This window comes from Mobula hypostoma, assembly GCF_963921235.1.
Source record: "Mobula hypostoma chromosome 16 unlocalized genomic scaffold, sMobHyp1.1 SUPER_16_unloc_1, whole genome shotgun sequence".
Lineage (NCBI taxonomy): Eukaryota > Metazoa > Chordata > Chondrichthyes > Myliobatiformes > Myliobatidae > Mobula > Mobula hypostoma.
The window spans coordinates 72,543-95,037 of NW_026948149.1; the positions used below are offsets into that span (position 1 = coordinate 72,543).

The window sequence follows — 22,495 nt, forward strand, 5'->3', positions numbered from 1 at the left end:
GTTCAAGTAGTGGGATTTTAACTCGTCTGCTAATCGTTCATCTTGGGTTCTGGGCAAAATCGAAAACACTACACTAGTTACCGCACGGAAACATAATTTGTTTTTAGTGGAAATGTGTTTGTACTGTCTGGGGAATATACTATTTAAAGAAATTTGCAGAAAACATGTACTAATTAGCATGTACCTGTGGTCAGGTGCCAGCTCCTCCCCGGCGCTGTTACACTAGGGGGAAGAGAGGAGGAGTCTGGGGAGACGACGGTTAACAGCAGAGTGGCTCTCAATGTTTTTCCAGTAACTGAAACCATACGACGGAAAGAAGGTGACTGGAGGACAGCGCACAACTCCGCCGTGTGTGCGGTGCGGGCGAGAGAAACTTTCCGCCGGCTGGAGATCATGGCCAGCGTCACGGACCCCGAGGCGGATGAGGTATAGTCCCCACGTTGCTCTCCTAGCTGTGGAGCATATTGGATTTTTCTTTACCAGAAGCTGCTGCGGGGTTTTGTTAGGTCCTTGTAACGGTGGAGGGATTAGAATATACTGGTGGTGGGATTCTGGCCGTGCTTCTAAAGAGGCGGGAATGCCCGTAAATATCTTTCAGTAAACCAAGCGGCGGCTGGTGGCGGCAATCCCCTTCCGCCTGAGATCCTGACAGTTCCTCACTGAGCCAGCGCTGCGCTGCGGGGTCCGATTTGGCTTCCCCCTCCACCGCACACCGGTACCGTGTGGATCTCTGCCGCGGGGTATCAGACATTTTGACTGCCGATGCCATTTTGTGCTGCTTCTGCGAAGGAACAGGGTTATTTTCGAGGTCGCCGCCTGTACGTTCACTTCCCTGTCACTTTAGATTAAGTATCTGTTTCGATATACAGGCGTGTGTATTAATCTAGGTCTTCCCTGATCCCGTTTCGCCCCCATCGCCCATGCGTACATGCTCTGACGACCTGCGGTTTACAATCAACGTGAAACACATGAAATGGTATCAGTATCCAGCGATAATCACGGATGATGAAGGCTTTTACCCAGCGATTGTTACAATCATTCTGTAGCAGCCTGTTGAATCTCATTCCGGTCTCGGCAACAACCTTGTTTAGTGACACGTTTTAATGTCCTGATATGTCCACTCCATTGTCATCTCAGAGAGCGAGGCTCTTGGGAATTTATTCCTTGCATTACCAAATAACGAAAGCAACACATTGAAAGGAAAACATCAGAAGTAAATCAGGATGATAACTGACAATTTGTGTCATTGTGTTTATAGTGTTTCTCGTCCCAGACCGGTGCCCTCTGATTTTGGATATCATGACGTATATTGCGATTTGTAGCTTTGTAAACTCTATCAGGCCCCCTCAGCATCATCTGTTCCAAAGATAACAAACCCAATCTCTTCAGTATCTCTTAGTTCCTTCCCAGTTAACATCCTAGTAAAGTACCTCAAAGTATATATATGTCACTTTATACAACCCTGAGATTCATTTTCTTGCGGGCATACTCAATAAATCCATAATAGAATAATAACCATGAAAGACCACACCAACATGGGTTTTCAACTAGTTAGCAAAAGTTAATATTGTTCAAATACAAAAAGAAGGGAATTGAATTGACTTTAATTAACTTTATTTCTTACATCCTTCACATACATGAGTAAAAATATTTACGTTATGTCTCTGTCTAATTGTGCAATGTGCAATCATAGTAATTTAAAATAAATAGAACAGTCAATGTAACATAGAAATACAGTTGTGTCAGGGTGAGTTAATCAGTCTGATGGCCTGGTGGAAGAAGCTGTCCCGGAACCTGTTGGTCCTGGCTTTTATGTTCTGTTGCCATTTCCCGGATGGTAGCAGCTGGAGTAGATTGTGGCTGGGGTGACTAGGGTCCCCAATGATCCTTCAGGCTCTTTTTTACATACCTGTCCTTGTAAATGTCCTGAATCATGGGAAGTTCACAACTACAGATGTGCTGGGCTGTCTGTACCACTCTCTGCAGAGTCCTGCGGTTAAGGGAGGTACAGTTCCCATACCAGGCAGTGATGCAGCCAGTCAGGATGCTCTCAATTGTGCCCCTGTAGAAAGTTCTTAGGGTTTGGGGGCCCATACCAAACTTCCTCAACTGTCTGAGGTGAAAGAGGCGCTTTCATAATAATAATAATAATACATAAATAAGCAATAAATATCAAGAACATGAAATGAAGAGTAACCTTGAAAGTGAGTCCATAGGCTGTGGGAACATTTCAACGATGGGACAAGTGAAATTGAAGTTATTGCCTCTAGTTTAAGAGCCTGATGGTTGTTCCTGAATCTGGTGGTGTGAGTCCTGAGGTTCCTGTACCTTCTGAAGAAACACACACAAAATGCTGGAGGAACTCAGCAGGTCAGGTAGCATCAATGGAAATGAATAGATAGTCGACGTTTTGGGCCAAGACCCTTCATCAAGACTGAGAAGAAAGGAGGAAGAAGCTAGAAAAAGAAAAGTGGGGGAAGGAGGCTAACTGGAAGGTGATAGGTGAAGCCAGGTGGGTGGGAAAGGTCAAAGGCAGGAAGGAAGGAAGGAAGGAATCTGATAGGAGAGGAGAGTGAACCTTAGAAGATAGGGAAGGAGGAGGGGACCTGGGAGAAGTAATAGACAGGTGAGAAAAAGTAATAGGTCAGAGTGGGGAATAGAGAAAGAGGCGGTGGGGGGTTGGAATTTGTTTACCTGAAGGCGAAATCAAAATTCATGCCATCAGGTTGGAGACTACCCAGACGGAATATAAGGCGGTGCTGCTCTGAGGGTGAGCTCATCTTGGCACAAGAGGTGGCACGGACCAACATGTTAGAATGCGAATGTGAATTAAAAGGTGTCACCACCAGGAAGTCCTGCTTGTGACAGATCATGCGGAGATGCTGAACAAAGCAGTCCCCCAATTTACGACGGGTCTCACCAATGTAAAGGAGGCTGCATCCGGAGCAGCGGACACAATAGACGAGCCCAGCAGATCTGCAGAAGTGTTGCCTCACCTGGGAGGACTGTTTGGGACTCTGAATGGAGGTGAGGGAGGAGGTGAATGGGCAGGTGTCACACTAAGGCTGCTTGCAGGGATAACAGCCGGGAGGGAGATTCGTGGGGAGGAATGAATCGACAAGGGAGTTACAAAGGGAGTGATCCTTGCAGAAAGGGGAGAGGGGGGTGAGATAAAGATAGGTTTCGTGGTAGGATTCCTTTGGAGATGGCAGAAGTTGTGGAGAATAATGTGTTGGATGTGGCTGCTCATGGGGTGGTGGGTAAGGGCAAGAGGGACCCTATTACTGTTATGGCGGTGGAAAGATGGGGTGAGCATGGACGTGCAGGAAATGGAGGAGATGCGGGTGAGGGCAGCATCAATAGTGGAGGGAAGGAAGCCCCATTCTTTAAATAAATTAGCCATCTCTGATGTCCTGCAATGGAAAGCTGTGACCTGGGAACAGGTGCAGCAGAGGCGAAGAAACCAAGAATGGGGAATATCATTTTTACAGCAGGTAGAATGGGAAGGAGTATAATCAAGATAATGGGAATCAGTAAGTTAATAAAAGATGTTGGAAGAATGGCCAAAAAGGTGGCAGATGGAATTCATTCATTCATGGCTTGGCTTCGCGAATGAAGATTTAGGAAGGGGGCTGCCCACGCCTTCGTCAAGGAGGATGGTTGTAGACGTGGGCATGTCCTTTGGCCTGCGCAATGGTATTTTAGGTGGAGTGCAGTGTGCGCGGTACTGACCCCACCCTTCACACCCGGGGTTCATCTGCCATAGCCTAGCAAGCTGGGACGGTGACAGCGAGGTCCTCGGGTCGTAGGATTTACGTCGGAGTGTCCTTCTCCTCGGTGGATGGCCTGACAAGGCTGACAAGCCCCACCTGCCCGCCTGCGTTTGGATTCAGAGTTGTCCTTCTCTTAGGCTGGCTGCCAATTCCAACCAAGGCTAACAAGCCCAGCCATCCAGTTATACCGTCAGACACTCGATCGTGCCATGACGTAGCAAGCTCGGTGGAAACGGGGGGCACCGACAAGAAGGTGTTGCTATGGACGCAGTAATGTAGGAGAGGCCATTTGCAGTGGCCTCCTGCCGAGCAGGCCAGACAGTGACTGCTGCTGATGCGGCCCCCTCTTAATTGGTGAGACCCATTGAAATTCCTCCTCATCTCCATTCTAGAAGGATGCCCCTCCATTCTGAGGTCGTGTCCTTTAGTCTTAAGACACTCCCACCACAGGAAGCATCTTCTTCACATCCATTCTATCAAGGCCTTTCACCATTAAGTTGGTCACCCCTTATTCTTCTGAATTCCTGTGAGTACAGGCCCAGAGCCATCAAACATTCTTCCTATGACAAGCCATTCAATACTGGAATCATTTTCGTAAACCTCCTTTAAACACTCTCCAGTTTCAGCACATCCTGTCTAAAATGGGCCCAAAGCAGCTCACAATACTCCGATCACAAACGAGAAAATCTGCAGATCCTTGTGGTTCTTCCTCCCATCCCCCCACTTTCTTACTCTGACTCCTCATCTTTTTTTCCAGTCCTGTTGAAGGGCCTTGTCCCAACACACCGACTGTACTCTTTTCCATAGATGCTGCTTGGCCCGCTGAGTTCCTCTAGAATTGTGTGTGTGTCTTGCTCACAATATCCAAGTGTGGCCTCACCACTGCTTTATAAAGTCTCAACATTACGTCCTTGCTTTTATATTCTTGTCCTCTCGAAATGAATGCTATCATTGCATTTGCCTTCCTTGCCACAGACTCAACCTCAAGTTCTACACAAGGACTCCCAAGTCCCTTTGCATCTCAGATTTTTGTATTTTCTCCCTGTTTAGAAAATAGTCCGCACATTTATTTCTACTACCAAAGTGCATGACCGTGCATTTTCCAACATTGTATTTCATTTCTCACTTTCTTGCCCATTCTCCTAATCTGTCTAAATCCTTCTGCATCCTAGCTGTTTCCTCAACACTACCTGCCCCTTCATCAATCTTCATATCATCTGCAAACTTGGCAACAAAGTCATCTATACCATCATTCAAATTATCAATATACAGCATAAAAGGAAGCAGTCCCAACATCGACCCCTGTGGAAAACCACTAGTCAATGGCAGCCAACCAGAAAAGGCTCCCTTTATTCCCACTCTCTGCCTCCTGCCATCAACAACTGTTTTATACAGGCTACAATCTTTCCTGTAATACCCTGGGCTCGTAGCTTGTTAAGCAACTTCATATGTGGCACCTTGTCAAAAGCCCTCTGAAAATCCAAGTACACAAAATCAACTAATTCCCCTTGATCTATCCTGCTTGTTATTTCTTCAAAGAATTCCAACTGATTTGTCAGATAAGACTTCCTCTTGAGGAAACCATGCTGACTAAGGCCTATTTTATCATGTTCCTCTAAGTACCGCAAAACCACATCCTTAACAATCGACTCCAACATCTTCCCAAATACTGAAGTCAGACTAACTGGTCCATAGTTTCCTTTCTTCTGCTCTTTCCCTTCTTGAAGAGTGGAGTGACATTTGCAATTTCAAGCATTCCAGAATCTAGTTATTCTTAGATCATAAGACATTGGAGCAGAATTAGGCCATTCCATCAGAACTAATCCCGGATCCCATTCAACCCCATACACCTGCCTTCTTGCCATATCCTTTGATGCCCTGATTGATCAGGAAACTATCAACTTCCATCTTAAATATTCCCATGGACTTGGCCTCACTACTCTCTGGCTAAAAAAAAAATGCTCCTTACCTCTGTTCTAAAAGGTTCCTCTCAATTTTGAGGCTGTGCCCACAAGTTCTGGATACCCCCATCTTAGGAAACATCCTCTCCATATCCACCCTATTTAATGCTTTCACATTTGGTAGGTTTCATTGAGATCCCCCACATTCTTCTAAATTCCAGTGAGTACAGGCCCAAAGCTGCCAAACGCCCCTCATATGTTAACCCCTTCATTTTCAGAATCATCCTCAAGAGCCAACTCTGGACTCTCCCCAATGAGAACACATCCTTTCTGAGATATGGGGCCCAAAACTGTTGACAATACTCCCAAGTGCATTCTGACTTGTGTCTTATAAAGGCTCAGCATTATCTCCTTGCTTTTACATTCTATTCCCCTTGAAATAAATGCCAACATTGCATTTTCTTTTTTTACCACAGACTCAACCTGTCACCTTCTGGGAGTCTTGCAGGAGGACTCCTAACTCCCTCTGCACCTCTGATGTTTGAACCTTCTCCCCATTTAGATAATAGTCCGCACTATTGTTCCTTTTACCAAAATACATTATTGTACATTTCCCAACACTGTATTCCATCTGCCACTTTTTTGTCCAGTTTTCCAATTTGTTCAAGTCCTGCTGCAATTGCATTGGTTCCTCAGCACTACCTTCCCCTCCACCTATCTTCGTGTCATCTGCAAACTTTGTCTCAAAGCCATCAATTCTATTATCCAAATCATTGACAAACAATGTGAAAAGTAGCAGTCCCAATACTGACCCCTGAGGAACACCACTAGTCACTGGCAGGCAACCAAGAAAAGGCCCCTTTTATTCCCACTCGCTGCCTCCTGCCTGTCAGCCATTCCTCTATCCATGCCGGTATCTTTCCTGTAACTCCATAGGATTTTATCTTGTTAAACAGCCTCAGGTGTGGCACCTTATCAAATGCCTTCTGAAAATTTGAGTAAATGACATCCACTGACTCTCCTTTCTCCACCCTGCTTGTTACTTCCTTGAAGAACATAGAATAGTACAGCACATTACAGGCCCTTCGGCCCACAATGTTGTGCCGACCCTCAAACCCTGCCTCCCATATAAGACCCCACCTTAAATTCCTCCATATACCTGTCTAGTAGTCTCTTAAACTTCACTAGTGTATCTGCCTCCACCACTGACTCAGGCAGTGCATTCCACGCACCAACCACTCTCTGAGCAAAAAACCTTCCTCTAATATCCCCCTTGAACTTCCCACCCCTTACCTTAAAGCCATGTCCTCTTGTACTGAGCAGTGGTGCCCTGGGGAAGAGGGGCTGGCTATCCACTCTATCTATTCCTCTTATTATCTTGTACACCTCTATCATGTCTCCTCTCATCGTTCTTCTCTCCAAAGAGTAAAACCCAAGCTCCCTTAATCTCTGATCATAATGCATACTCTCTAAACCAGGCAGCATCCTGGTAAATCTCCTCTGTACCCTTTCCAATGCTTCCACATCCTTCCTGTAGTGAGGCGACCAGAACTGGACACAGTACTCCAAGTGTGGCCTAACCAGAGTTTTATAGAGCTGCATCATTACATCGCGACTCTTAAACTCTATCCCTCGACTTATGAAAGCTAACACCCCATAAACTTTCTTAACTACCCTATCCACCTGTGAGGCAACTTTCATGGATCTGTGGACATGTACCCCGAGATCCCTCTGCTCCTCCACAATACCAAGTATCCTGCCATTTACTTTGTACTCTGCCTTGGAGTTTGTCCTTCCAAAGTGTACCACCTCACACTTCTCTGGGTTGAACTCCATCTGCCACTCCTCAGCCCACTTCTGCATCCTATCAATGTCTCTCTGCAGTCTTTGACAATCCTCTACACTATCTACAACACCACCAACCTTTGTGTTGTCTGCAAACTTGCCAACCCACCCTTTTACCCCAACATCCAGGTCGTTAATAAAAATCACGAAAAGTAGAGGTCCCAGAACAGATCTTTGTGGGACACCACTAGTCACAATCCTCCAATCTGAATGTACTCCCTCCACCACCACCCTCTGCCTTCTGCAGGAAAGCCAATTCTGAATCCACCTGGCCAAACTTCCCTGGATCCCATGCCTTCTGACTTTCTGAATAAGCCTACCGTGTGGAACCTTGTCAAATGCCTTACTAAAATCCATATAGATCACATCCACTGCACTACCCTCATTTATATGCCTGGTCACCTCCTCAAAGAACTCTATCAGGTTTGAGAGACACGTTCTGCCCTTCACAAAGCCATGCTGACTGTCCCTGATCAGACCATGATTCTCCAAATGCCCAGAGATCCTATCTCTAAGAATCTTTTCCAACAGCTTTCCCACCACAGACGTAAGGCTCACTGGTCTATAATTACCCAGACTATCCCTACTACCTTTTTTGAACAAGGGGACAACATTGGCCTCCCTCCGATCCTCTGGTACCATTCCCGTGGACAACGAGGACATAAAGATCCTAGCCAGAGGCTCAGCAATCTCTTCCCTCGTCTCGTGGAGCAGCCTGGGGAATATTCCGTCAGGCCCCAAGGCCTCAACCGTCCTACTGTATTTTAACAACTCCAATACCTCCTCTCCCTTAATATCAACATGCTCCAGAACATCAACCTCACTCATACTGTCCTCACCATCATCAAGTTCCCTCTCATTGGTGAATACTGAAGAGAAGTATTCATTGAGGACCTCGCTCACCTACACAGCCTCCAGGCACATCTTCCCACCTTTATCTCTAATTGGTCCTACCTTCATTCTTCACATAATTGAAGAATGCCTTGGGGTTTTCCTTTACCCTACTCGCCAAGGCCTTCTCATGCCCCCTTCTTGCTCTTCTCAGCCCCTTCTTAAGCTCCTTTCTTGCTTCCCTATATTCCTCAATAGACCCATCTGATCCTTGCTTCCTAAACCCCATGTATGCTGCCTTCTTCCACCTGACTAGATTTTCCACCTCACTTGACACCCATGGTTCCTTCACCCTACCATTCTTTATCTTCCTCACCGGGACAAATTTATCCCTACATCCTGCAAGAGATCTCTAAACATTGACCACATGTCCATAGTACATTTCCCTGCAAAAACATCATCCCAATTTTCACCCGCAAGTTCTAACCTTATAGCCTCATAATTTGCCCTTCCCCAATTAAAAGTTTTCCTGTCCTCTCTGATTCTACCCTTTTCCATGATAATGCTAAAGGCCAGGGAGCGGTGGTCACTGTCTCCCAGATGCTCACCCACTGAGAGATCTGTGACCTGATCCGGTTCATTACCAAGTACTAGATCTAGTATGGCATTCCCCCTGGTCGGCCTGTCCACGTACTGTGACAGGAATCAGTCCTGGACACACTTAACAAACTCTGCCCCATCTAAACCCTTGGAACTAATCAGGTGCCAATCAATATTAGGGAAGTTAAAGTCACCCATGATAACAACCCTGTTATTTGTGCACCTTCCCAAAATCTGCCTCCCAATCTGCTCCTCAGTATCTCTGCTGCTACCAGGGGGCCTATAGAGTACCCCCAGTAGAGTAACTGCTCCCTTCCTGTTCCTGACTTCCACCCATACTGACTCAAAAGAGGATCCTGCTACATTACCCACCCTTTCTGTAGCTGTAATAGTATCCCTGATCAGTAATGCCACCCCTCCTCCCCTTTTTCTGCTCTCTCTATCCCTCTTAAAGCACTGAAATCCAGGAATATTGAGAAACCATTCCTGCCCTGGTGCCAGCCAAGTCTCTGTAATGGCCACTACATCATAATTCCATGTATGTATCCAAGCTCTCAGTTCATCACCATTGTTCCTGATGCTTCTTGCATTGAGGTACACACATTTCAGCCTTTCTACCTTACTGTCTTTACACCGTTTATTCTGCTTCTCTTTCCTCAAAGCCTCTTTTTATGTTAGATCTGGCTTTACTCCATGCACTTATTTCACTGCTCTATCGCTCTGGGTCCCATCCTCCTCACAAATTAGTTTAAACCCTCCTGAACCATACCGGCGAACCTACCTGCAAGGATATTGCTCTCCCTCAAGTTCAGGTGCAACCCATCCAATCTGTACAGGTCCCACCTTCCCCAGAAGAGATCCCAATGATCCAAAAATCTAAAACCCTGCCCCCTGCACCAACTCCTCAGCCATGCATTCAACTGCCATCTCCTCCAATTCTTACCATCACTGTCACGTAGCACTGGCAGCAATCCTGAGAACGCCACCCTTGAGTTCCTGTTCTTCAGCCTTCTGCCTAGTTCCCGAAACTCACACTTCAGGACCTCATCCCTCTTCCTGCCTATGTCATTGGTCCCAACATGTATCACGACTTTCCCTCTCGTACCGATTTGAACTCTAATCGGTTAAGAACTCTAACAGATTTGTCAGGCAAGATTTCCCTTTACAGAAACCAATCATTATTAGTCTCCAAGTACCCCGAAACCTCATGCTTAATAATAGACTCCATCGCTTTCCCAACCACTGAGGTTTGCTAACTGGCCTATAATTTCCTTTCTTTTGCCTTCCTTCCTTCTTAAAGAGTGGAGTGATATTTGCAAATTTCCAGGCCTCTGGAACCATGGCAGAAACAAGTGATTCTTGAAAGATCATGACCAATGCATCTGTTATCTCTTCAGCAACCTCTCTCAGGACTCTGGGATGTTGTCCATCTGGTCCAGATGACTTATGCACCTTGGGACCTTTCAGTTTGCCTAGCACATTTTCCTTTGTAATAGCAATGGCACTCACTCCTGATCCCTGATACTCACAGACCTGTGGCACACTGCTAGTTTCCTCCACAGTGAAGACAGGTGCAAAGTAGCCATTAAGTTCATCTGCCATTTTTTTGTCCCCCATTACTACTCAGCAGCATCATTTTCCAGTAGTCCAATATCAACTCTCACCTCCCTTTTACTTTTTATATAAGTGGAAAAATCTTTTGGTATCCTGCTTTATATATTTGGCTAGTTTGCCCTCATATTTCATCCTTTCCCTTCTTATAGCTTTAATATTGCCTTTTGTTGGATTTTAAAAGCTTCCCAATTATCCAACTTCCCACTTGCTTTTGCTACCTTGTATACCATTCCCTTGGCTTTTATGCAGTCCTTAATTTCCCTTGTCAGCCACAGTTGCCTACCCCTGCCATTTGAGAACTACTTCTGTAGGACACGGCTATCCTGCGCTTTGTGAACTATTCCCAGAAACTTTAGTCACTTCTCCTCTGCCATCATCCCCGCCAGTACATTGCTTCAATCCGCCTGGGCAAGCTCCTCTCTCATGCCTCTGTAATTCCCTTTATTCCATTGCGATACTGATACATGTGACTTGTGCTTCTCTCTCTCAAATTGCAGTATGAATTTGATCATATTATGATCACTGGCTCCTAAGGGTTCCTTTACGTTAAGACCTGAGTTGTTATGCAACACCCAATCTAAGATGGTCTTTCCTCAGGTAGGCCAAAGCACAAGCTGCTCTAAAAAGCCATCTCGTAGGCATTCAACAAATTCCCTCCCTTGCGATCAGACGCTAACCTGATTTTCCCAATCCCCTTGCATATTGAAGTCCCCCATTTACAATTGTGTCATTACCCAATGACCATGATCCATAAATGGGCTGCCAGCAGCAGTGGTGGAGGTGGAAACAATAGGGTCTTTTAAGAGACTGCTGGATGGCTACATGGAGCTTAGAAAAATAGAGGGCTATGGGTAAACCTAGGTAGTTCTGAGGTAAGGACGTGTTCGGCACAGCTTTGTGGGCCAAAGGGCCTGTATTGTGCTGTAGGTTTTCTATGTTTCTATGACTCTATAGATCTGAATGTGCATCCTGCACCTGTTCCTCAGCCACACTTGTACCTGCCAAATCATCCTATTCTTGCCCTCACTGGCACGTGAACAGGCAACAATCCAGAGGTTACTACCCTGGAGGTCTTGATTCTCAGCTTTCTACTTAGCTCCCACCTAGCTCCCTAAAATCTCTCTTCAGGACCTCGTTACCTTGGCATCAACAACTTAGGTAGCCAACATGTACCAAGACTTCTGGCTGTTCACCCTCAGAGGATGCGATGGACCAGATCCGAAACATCCCTGATCCTGGCACCAGGGTGTCTCTATCACACCAACTGAACCTCACTGAGTTCTGTTCTTCTGTCTAAGGAATCTCCTAACAACACCCAGTCCTTAACAGTATTGTTCAAAGTCTTGATTAGTTTTGAGGGGATGATTTATTGAATGCTTAGCTGTAGTCGATAAAGAACGTCCTGATGTATGCATCTTTGCTGTCCAGATGTTCCTGGGTTGAGTGAGCAGCTAGTGAGATGGCATCTGCTGTGGACCTGTTGCTTCAGTAGGCCAATAGGAACAGATCCAAGACAGTTCTCAGACAGGAGTTGATAGTTTCATTACCAACCTCTCAAAAACACTGTGGATATAAGTTCTGCTGGATGGTAGTCATCGAGGCAAGTTATTGTGTTCTTCTCAGACTGCCGAAGTGTCTCAGTAAACACTCCAGCCAGTTGATCAGTACTTGGTCAGGTACCCTTTGTGGGCCGGATCTTTTTGTGGGTTCACCCTCTTGAAAGCTGCTCGCTTATAACCATATAACAATTACAGCACGGAAACAGGCCATCTCGGCCCTTCTAGTCCGTGCCGAACTCTTACTCTCACCTAGTCCCACCGACCTGCACTCAGCCCATAACCCTCCATTCCTTTCCTGTCCATATATCTATCCAATTTAACTTTAAACGACAACATCGAACCTGCCTCAACCACTTCTGCTGGAAGCTCGTTCCACACAGCTACCACTCTCAGTAAAGAAGTTCCCCCTCATGTTACCCCTAAACTTTTGCCCTTTAACTCTCAACTCATGTCCTCTTGTTTGAATCTCCCCCATTCTCATAGGAAAAAGCCTATCCACGTCAACTCTATCTATCCCCCTCATAGTTTTAAATGCCTCTATCAAGTCCCCCCTCAACCTTCTACGCTCCAAAGAATAAAGATCTAACTTATTCAACCTTTCAAAGATTCAAGATTCAAAGATTCAAAAAACTTTATTGTCATTCTAACCGTACATCAGCTCTGCAGGGCAGAATGAGACAGTGTTTCCCAGGAGCAGTGCAATCATAACGTAACAAACGCAACACTAAATAATATACATAACAATAAATAGTAAAACACAACAGCCACATGTCAGTTAAAATCAGTTATACGTGTCCAGTGCAGGTTAAAAGTGTCCAAAGCAGGGTCAGGTAGAGCAGCTATTTAGCAGTCTGACTGCCTGTGGGAGGAAGCTGTTTAGTAGCCTTGTGGTTTCAGTTTTGATGCTCCTGTAACGTTTGCCTGATGGCAGAAGAACAAACAGTTCATGGAGAGGGTGTGAGGGGTCTTTTATGATGTACCGTGTCTTCTGGAGGCATCGACTCTGAAAGAGGTCTTGGACAGAAGGTAGGGAGACCCCAATAACCTTCTCTGCCCCCCTAACCACCCTCTGCAAGGCTTTTTTGTCGACAGCACTGCAGCTGGAGTACCACGTTGTGATGCAAAAGGTCAGCACACTCTCAACCACACCTCTGTAGAATGTAGTTAAGATGTTAGTGGGGAGTGATGCTTGTTTAAGCTTCCTCAGAAAGTGCAATCTCTGCTGGGCCCGTTTCACAATCCCAGTGGTGTTCCTGGACCAGGCGAGATTGTCCGAGATCTGCACCCCAAGGAACTTGATGTTTTCCACTCTCTCCACTGTGGAGCCGCTGATGCTGAGGGGTGTGTGCTCAGGCTGAGACTGTCTGAAATCGACGATCATCTCCTTGGTTTTGGTGACATTAAGCATCAAGTTGTTATCCCTGCACCAGCTCTCTAGGTGTTTGACCTCCTCCCTGTACATAGTTTCATCATTTTTGCTGATGAGCCCCACCACTGTGGTATCATCTGCAAATTTAATGATCAGGTTTTCCTTGAATCTGGCTGCACAGTCATGTGTTAGCAGTGTAAACAGCAATGGGCTAAGCACACAGCCTTGTGGGGATCCAGTGCTCAGTGTGATGGAGTCAGAGATGTTCCTGCCAACACGGACTGACTGTGGTCTCTCTGTCAAGAAATCCAGAATCCAGCGACACATGGCAGTGCTAAGGCCAAGCAGCGACTGTTTCTCCACTAGTCTCTGCGGGATGATGGTATTGAACGCTGAACTGAAATCAATGAACAGGATTCTGGCATAAGTGTCTTTGTTGTCCAAGTGAGAGAGAACTGTGTGCAGTGTGGTGGATATTACGTCCTCCGTAGAGCGATTTGGACGATAAGCAAACTGTAGAGGATCCAGGAATGAGGGGAGGCTGGCTGTGATATGAGGCTTGACAAGCCGTTCAAAACATTTCATCACTATGGGGGTCAGGGCAACGGGACGGTAATCATTCAGACAGGCTACAACTGATTTCTTTGCTACAGGGATGATTGTGGAGGTTTTGAAGTATCTGGGGACAATAGCTTGACTAAGGGAGATGTTGAAAATGTCTATCAGGACATCTGCTAATACAGGGGTCCCCAACCTTTTTTGCACTGCAGACCGGTTTCATAATGACAATATTCTTGCGGACCGGCCGACCCGGGGCGGGAGTTAGGGTTGCCAACGGACAAGAGTAGAGCCAAATACGTTGTTTAACAGAGACTACAATGACCATGAGGCCTTGCGCGGGCACCAGTGCGTATGCGTGCTTTGCATATGCATATACGTGCAGATGTTTTCTACAAATCGTTTTTGGCGATTCTGTTGGGGGTGGGGATGTTAATCGCGACCGGAATATAGGTGCTAAGTACACTTAATTTCGTTTCTAAAAGGGTTTATCTAACGATTTTAATATTAAACACACAGCACATATTTTCCTCACATGAATATAGCGATAAGTCAATTATCTGGGGAGGACAGGGGAGCTTGAAGTAAGTGTTGAAGGAACTTCCAGTAGAAGTGGTAGAGGCAGGTTCGATATTATCATTTAAAGAAAAAATCGATAGGTATATGGACAGGAAAGGAATGGAGGGTTATGGGCTGAGTGCAGGTTGGTGGGACTAGGTGAGAGAAGCGTTCAGCACGGACTAGAAGGGCAGAGATGGCCTGTTTCCATACTGTAATTGTTATATGGTTATATAAGTAAGTCGATAGCATCATAACATTTTAAGTAACGTTTGGATATTAAACACACAGCACATATTTTCCCCGTATGAACATATAAAATCATTGCAACACACCAATATCGTTGAATCAGTGGGAGCCCTGGGCTTGTTTCCCTGCAACAAGACGGTCCATTGAGGGGTGATGGGAGACAGCGATACTCGAAAGGGGTTCCTTATGTCCAGTCTATTCCACAATTTGGTTTTCGTTGCATTCATTGCAGAGATATGTTGGAAATGGAAGCAACATTTTCAGTACTTTCGTGGCTATCTCAGGATATTTAGTTTTGACTTTGAGACCCAGAATGCCGGCAGAGACGTCATGTCAAACATACTTTTCAGCCCGTCGTCATTTGCAAGCTCGAGGAGTTGATCTTCCTCCCGCGCTGACATGGATGACGTGCGGGTAATGACCTCGCGTGCATAATGGCTGATCAGTGGGCATGACAGGGAATGAGGAAAGGTGCAGCTGACTCCTATCGCCAAATCATATCGTTTCCTCGCGGCCCGGTAGCGCATGCTCTGCGGCCCGGTGCCGGTCCACGGCCGGGTGGTTGGGGACCACTGTGCTAATAGATCAGCACATTCCTTGAGCACGCGTCCAGGGATGTTGTCGGGACCTCCCGCTTTTCGTGGGTTGACCCTGGCAAGGGTGCTCCCTGTTTGCTCTGGATCAATGATTGGAGCCTGCTGGTCAGATGGTAAAAAGGGACTGGCTCTCCCCCTTGCTGTAGTGTTTGATGCTTCGAAGCGGGCAAAGGATTTGTTAAGCCTGTCTGGTAGAGAGGCGTCACTGACATCAGTTTTCTGCCTGATCTTGTAGTCTGTCAGAGCTTTAATTCCCTGCCACATCCGTCTGGTGTCACCTGTGTCACAGAAGTGTCCATGTATTTTGCCCACGTAGGCCCTTTTTGCTTTCCTGATCCCTAGTGAAAGTGCAGACCAGGCTGAGCGAAGCGCACTCCTGTCCCCCGATCTGTAGGCTGTCATGGGCCTTCAGTAGTGAACGCACCGCTGTTGTCATCCATGGCTTTTTATAACCACGTGCGGTGAAGGTTTTCATCACAGTGACATCCTCCGTGCATTTGGCTATGTAGCTGATTACTGCCTCCACATACCCCTCAATGTCTGTATGGTCATCGTAGGAGGCTGCTGTTGTGAATATGTCCCAGTCTGTGTGTAAAGAACAGTCTTGTAGTGCTGAGGCTGCTCCTTTTGGCCAGACCCTTATCTCTCTTTTCTCGGCTCTCACATGTTTAAGCAGTGGTTTATATGCTGGTGTTAGCATGACAGATATGTGGTCAGAGTGACCAAGATGGGGGCGGGGGTCTGCTTTGTATGCCTGTGGTGTGTTGGTATAAACCAAGTCCAGTGTGTTGTCTCCCCTGGTTTTGAAATCCCATATTGCCGGAATTTGGGGAAAACAGTCTTTAACCAGCAATCACCACAAAGCTGTCAGGATGTGTAGTCAGGAGCTCACTGATGGCTTCATGTAGGCCTCCCAGTGCTTCGTTAGCATTGGCCTTTGCATTGGCACTGGGAGCTACGTAAACAGCTGCCACAAACATGATGGTGAATTCCCTTGGCAGATAGAACGGCCGGCATTTCACAATGAGAAATTCAGCTAGTGGTGAGCAGTGTTTAGCAGCTACAGGGCAACGGTAGGAAACTTTGTCACATGGTGTGAGCAGAATTATCTGCAGCTTAATGTGAAAAAGACTAAGGAGCTGGTGGTAGACCTGAGGAGAACTAAGGTACCGGTGACCCCTGTTTCCATCCAGGGGGTCAGTGTGGACATGGTGGAGGATTACAAATACCTGGGGATATGAATTGACAATAAACTGGACTGGTCAAAGAACGCTGAGGCTGTCTACAAGAAGGGTCAGAGCTGTCTCTATTTCCTGAGGAGACCGAGGTCCTTTAACATCTGCTGGACGATGCTGAGGATGTTCTACGAGTCTGTGGTGGCCAGTGCTATCATGTTTCCTGTTGTGTGCTGGGGCAGCAGGCTGAGGGTAGCAGACACCAACAGAATCAACAAACTCATTCATAATGCCAGTGATGTTGTTGGGATGGAACTGGACTCTCTGACGGTGGTGTCTGAAAAGAGGATGCTCTCTAAGTTGCATGCCATCTTGGACAATGTCTCCCATCCACTACATAATGTACTGGGTGGGCACAGGAGTACATTCAGTGTGAGACTCATTCCACCGAGATGCAACACAGAGCGTCATAGGAAGTCACTCCTGCCTGTGGCCATCAAACTTTACAACTCCTCCCTTGGAGGGTCAGACACCCTGAGCCAATAGGCTGGTCCCGGACTTATTTCAGAATTTACTGGTATAATTTACATATTACTATTTAACTATTTATGGTTCTATTACTACTTATTATTTATGGTGCAACTGTGACGAAAACCAATTTCCCCCGGGATCAATAAAGTATGACTATCTATCTACTACTATCTACTGTAGCGTTCACACACCAGTCTTTGTTTATATAAACACACAGACCTCCTCCTCGGCTCTTACCGGAGCTAGCTGCCTCTCTGTCCGCACGAATTGATGTCATTCCCTCTAGCTTTCTCTGTAACTTAGGAGATGAAACGCAGGCAACATTTTAGTAAACCTCTTCTGTACTCTCTCAATTTTATTGACATCTTTCCTATAATTTGGTGACCAGAACTGTACACAACACTCCAAATTTGGCCTCACCAATGCCTTATACAATTTCAACATTACATCCCAACTCCTATACTCAATGCTCTGATTTATAAAGGCCAGCATACCAAAAGCTTTCTTCACCACCCTATCCATATGAGATTCCACCTTCAGGGAATCCCATTATTCCTAGATCCCTCTGTTCTACAGCATTCTTCAATGCCCTACCATTTACTATGTATATCCTATTTTGATTAGTCCTACCAAAACACCTCACATTTTTCAGCATTAAACTCCATCTGCCATCTTTCAGCCCACTCTTCTAACTGGCCTAAATCTCTCTGCAAGCTTTGAAATCCTACTTCATTATCCACAACGCCACCTATCTTAGTATCATCTGCATACTTACTAATCTAATTTACCACCCCATCATCCAGATCATTAATATATATGACAAACAACATTGGACCCAGTACAGATCCCTGAGGATGTTGGCTTCAGAGACTGAAATCACAGGATCATTGGGGACTGTTGGAGTTTGTGATGGTCCCTCCATGTTTTGAGGGTCAAAGCAAACATAGAAGGCATTGAACAACAGGAATTCTGCAGATGTTGGAAATTCAAGCAACACACATCAAAGTTGCTGGTGAACGCAGCAGGCCAGGCAGCATCTCTAGGAAGAGGTGCAGTCGACGTTTCATGGGACAGGATCCTCTCGTATCCCCTTTTGCCTATCACCTGTCGATCTCTTGGCTCTATCCCTCCCCCTCCTGTCTTCTCCTATCATTTTGGATCTCCCCCTCCCCCTCCAACTTTCAAATCCCTTACTCACTCTTCCTTCAGTTAGTCCTGATGAAGGGTCTCGGCCTGAAACGTCGACTGCGCCTCTTCCTAGAGATGCTGCCTGGCCTGCTGCGTTCACCAGCAACTTTGATGTGTGGTGCATAGAAGGCATTGAGCTCATCTGGAAGCAAAGTCCTGTTGTCGCCTATGTTACTTGATTTAACTTTATAAGTCATTATAATATCCAAGCCCTGCCACAACTGTCGAGCATCCTTCTTTGATTCATATTTAGTCCGGAATTGCCACTTGATCTATGAGATGGCTTTCTGGATATCGTAGCTGAACCTTTTCTAATGTTCTCGGTCACCAGACTTGAATGCCTCTGATCTGGTCCTCAGCAGATTGCGTACCTCATGGTTCATCCAGAGCTTCTGGTTGTGGAAGGTTCTGAGTGATTCTGTGGGATGCAATTGTTGACAACTGTTCCACAGTGACCTCTCTTGTGTATTCATGTTCTTCCTATACTGTGGCAACCAGAGGTCCACACAATATCAAGCTGTGTCTCGTTTTATAAAGTTGTACCATGACCTGCATGCTCTCACATTCTGTTCCCCAGCTAATGAAGGGCCAGTGCCCTGTGTGTTTACCTGTTACCTCTGTACCTGTACTACCACAGCGAGGACCAGTATCCTGTGTGTTTACCTGTCTTCTCTCCAATTCTGCTGGCACAATGAGGACCAGTACCCTCTGTGTTTACCTGTCACCTCTCTACCTGTGCTGGCACAATGAAGGCCAGTATCCTGTGTGCTTACCTGTCACCTCTCTAACTGTGCTGGCACAATGAAGGCCAGTATCCTCTGTGTTTACCTGTCACCTCTCTACCTGTGCTGGCACAATGAAGGCCAGTATCCTGTGTGCTTACCTGTCACCTCTCTACCTGTACTACCACAATGAGGGCCAGTATCCTGTGTGCTTACCCGTCACCTCTCTGTCTGTGCTACCACAATGAGGGGTCAATGGCCGTGAATTTGCTGTTCCTCCATATTCCTTTGGGCCCTGCCATTCCTGCTGTATGTTCTACCATTGTTAGATTATCCGAAAAGCATCACCTAGCACTTGTCAGGATTAAATTCCACCTGCTCTTGCTCTGTCCAAATTATCGGGTTCAATATCATTTCTGTAACCTAAGAATATCCTTCTCACTATCATTGCCAATTTCTGAGTTAACTTAGTAACTATACCTGCTACATTTTTATTCAAAGTACATTTATTATCAAAGTATGGATATTGTACCCAACCTTGAGATTCGTCTTAAAGGCAGCTACAAAACAGCGAAACACCATAGAACCTGTTTAAAGAAAAAAACCCACACAAGAAGACCATCAAACGTGCAAAAAGAATCGCGCAAAACAAGAAAAGGTGAACAAATAACACACAGAACATTAGACATCAAACCGCAGAATCCTCAAAAGTGAGTCCACATCTGTGAGCTGCTGAGATGATCAACATGGGATGGAAGACTCCTGCACCTTCCACTGGCAGCAGCAAGAAGGAGACTGGTCAAACGCCATTTATATAAATATCTGAGCGACAAATGAAAATGTAGGTGCTATGTAAGCCTGCAGATGGCACAAACATTGGTAAAATTGTAGATAGCGAAGAAGGTGGCTGAAGTACTGGATTAGAACCTTTTTTGACTGTTCGCTTGTTATTTCTTTGCAGTTGGCAATGAATTGACTGCTTGCATTTTATATTCATGAAACAGTCAAGTATTATTCCTGGTATGATTATGCAATTGTTCTGTGTGTCCCCTAATGGTTACATTGCTATAAATCTGGAAAGTTCTGGAAGCTTCTCTTGTTGCTGCATTATTTGAATAGGAGCTTTCTCATTGGTTAACTCTTATCTATGAGTTTGAATGAAAAATTTCTTACCTATGGAGTATAGAAATAGCTGACCACAAGCAGCACTGTGCTAGTTGCTTTGTCTTTTAGTCTTTGTTATGCCTTCTGCTACTGTTTCTGTCCATTTCAACTTGCCTTTGTTCAAAGTCCAAAGTAAATGTTATTATCAAAGCACATTTTTTTAAAACCTGGACATCTTCATTAACTTATGTTCAGCAATGGGCACAGTAGGTTAGTTGAACTGTGGAGATGCCTTGACCTTCTCCATCTTTTTCCTCCCTTTGATAGAAGGTGGAACATATGCTGATTCAGGCAATTGGAGTCTTCAAACTGAATTTGTCTGTCTTAGAATGCATCTTGATTACAATCAGATACCATGGTAATTTTTCTCCTGCTCGAAATAGGCTACATATCTCAGTTGGGCAGTGGATGATTCAATTACTCTCCGAGATACTGAGCGAGGCAAAGAGTTACAACGTCTTTGTAATCCTTTGGACTAAAATACTGGGTACACGATAATGATCAGATTGCAGATGCCACATCATTGTTTGTTCGTTATGACCTGGGTGATCAGGGTCTCATGCCCATGAATGTTCTTGGCAAAATTTTGTACAAAAGTAGTTTACCATTGTCTTCTTCTGGGCAGTGTCTTTATAAGATGGGTGACCCCAGCCATTGTCAATAACCTTCAGTGATTGTCTGCCTGGCATCAGTGTCGCATTACTGGATAACCACCACCCGCTCCCATGGTTTCACGTGGTCCTGATTGCAGGGTGGGGTGGAAACAAGGTAAGCAGGTGCTGCACCTTGCCCAAGAGTGACCTGCAGGCTGGTGGAGGGAGGAGCGCCTTTGGTAGAGATGTATCTCCTACTCTGCCACCTATCACTGTACTGCCTGAGAAATATGCCAATTCAAAGTTCAAAGTAAATTTATTATCAAAGTAAGTATATATTCAGTCGTGACTTTATTTGGTATCTCTTATATCTAATAAAGTGGTCACTGGGTATTTGTTTGTGGTCTTCTGCTGCTGTAGCCCCTCTATTTCAAGGTTCAACTTGATGTATATTCAGAGATGCTGTTCTGTACATCATTGTTATGAAGTGTGGTGATTTGAATTATTGTCACCTTCATGTCAGCTTGAACTAGCCTGGCCATTCTCTTTTGACTTCTAACATTAATGAGGAGTTTTCGCCCACGAGCTGCCACTCACTGGATTTTTTTTGTTTTTTGCAATGGTCTCTGTAAACCCTAGAGACTGTAGTGCATGAAAATTCCAAGAGATCAGCATTTTCTGAGATACTCAAACCACCCTGTATGGCATCAGCGATTATTCCATGGTGAAGATTACTTAGATTACATTCCTTTTCCATTCTGATGTTTGATCTGAACGACAACTGAACTTCTGGACTCTGGCTGCATGCTTTTCTGCATTGAGTGACTGCCACATGGTTAGCTGGTTAGATATTTGCATTAATGAGCAGGTGTACAGAGAGGTGCCACTGAGGTTTTCTGGAAATGTGGCATTTGTTGCTCTGATCTGGTTGTAGAATGAACGATTCAGTACTTCAGAAGACAGTTAAGAACTATCAACACTGAGGAACTGAAGGCACATGTAAATAGGAAAATAAAGATGAAAATCACTCTGTTAAGTAAAATCAGTGATTTTGTGAAAGTTTGAGGACATCATGGCCATTTTTGCACTAATATGATTTTACTTTGTAAATGTTGCACTTGAATTCATATTCTCTGACAGCTGTAGAGAAAATTTGAATATGTGTTCTATGCAATAGTTACAGTGGATGGCACGGTAATTGGTCACATGCATTGGTCCAGAAGGGCGGTTATCATGTTGAACCTCAAAAATAATAAAACCCACTAGAAGTCAGGATCATTCAATTAGCTGTGTCATTCTGCTGTCTGCATTCCTCTGTTATGCATTGTAGTTAATGCCAAACTAATCAGCCGGTAGAAGATTATCTTTAACAAAATTACTTCCTAGGAAATATTTTGGTGAGTCCAGGGAGAGCCATACCCGCTGGGCCCATACAGAGTTAAGATTTTTGCCTTGTGAAGTAAGGACCCAGACATCGAGGCAAAATTTGGAACATAAAACAATACAGATCAGGAACAAGCCCTTTGGCCCAAGGTGTGCTAAACTAATGAAAGATCTAACAAATCTAGTCCCTTCTGCCTACACAAGGTGCATATCTTTCTATTCTCTACATATTCTATAAGAGCCTCTTAAATGCCTCTGTCACCTTGCTTCCACCACTATCCTTGCC

At 45.3% G+C, this 22,495-nt stretch overlaps 1 protein-coding gene across 1 annotated transcript in view; it reads left to right on the top strand.

The window, feature by feature from the left end:
- Positions 1-209: 209 nt before the first annotated feature.
- The window catches only part of LOC134341292 (tetratricopeptide repeat protein 39B-like), a 217,314-nt gene continuing 195,028 nt past the window's right edge, over positions 210-22,495 (top strand). The window contains exon 1 of the mRNA XM_063039166.1: positions 210-426. Coding sequence (XP_062895236.1) covers positions 394-426 — 33 coding nt within the window. The 5' untranslated portion in view covers positions 210-393. The remainder of the gene's footprint in view (positions 427-22,495) is intronic.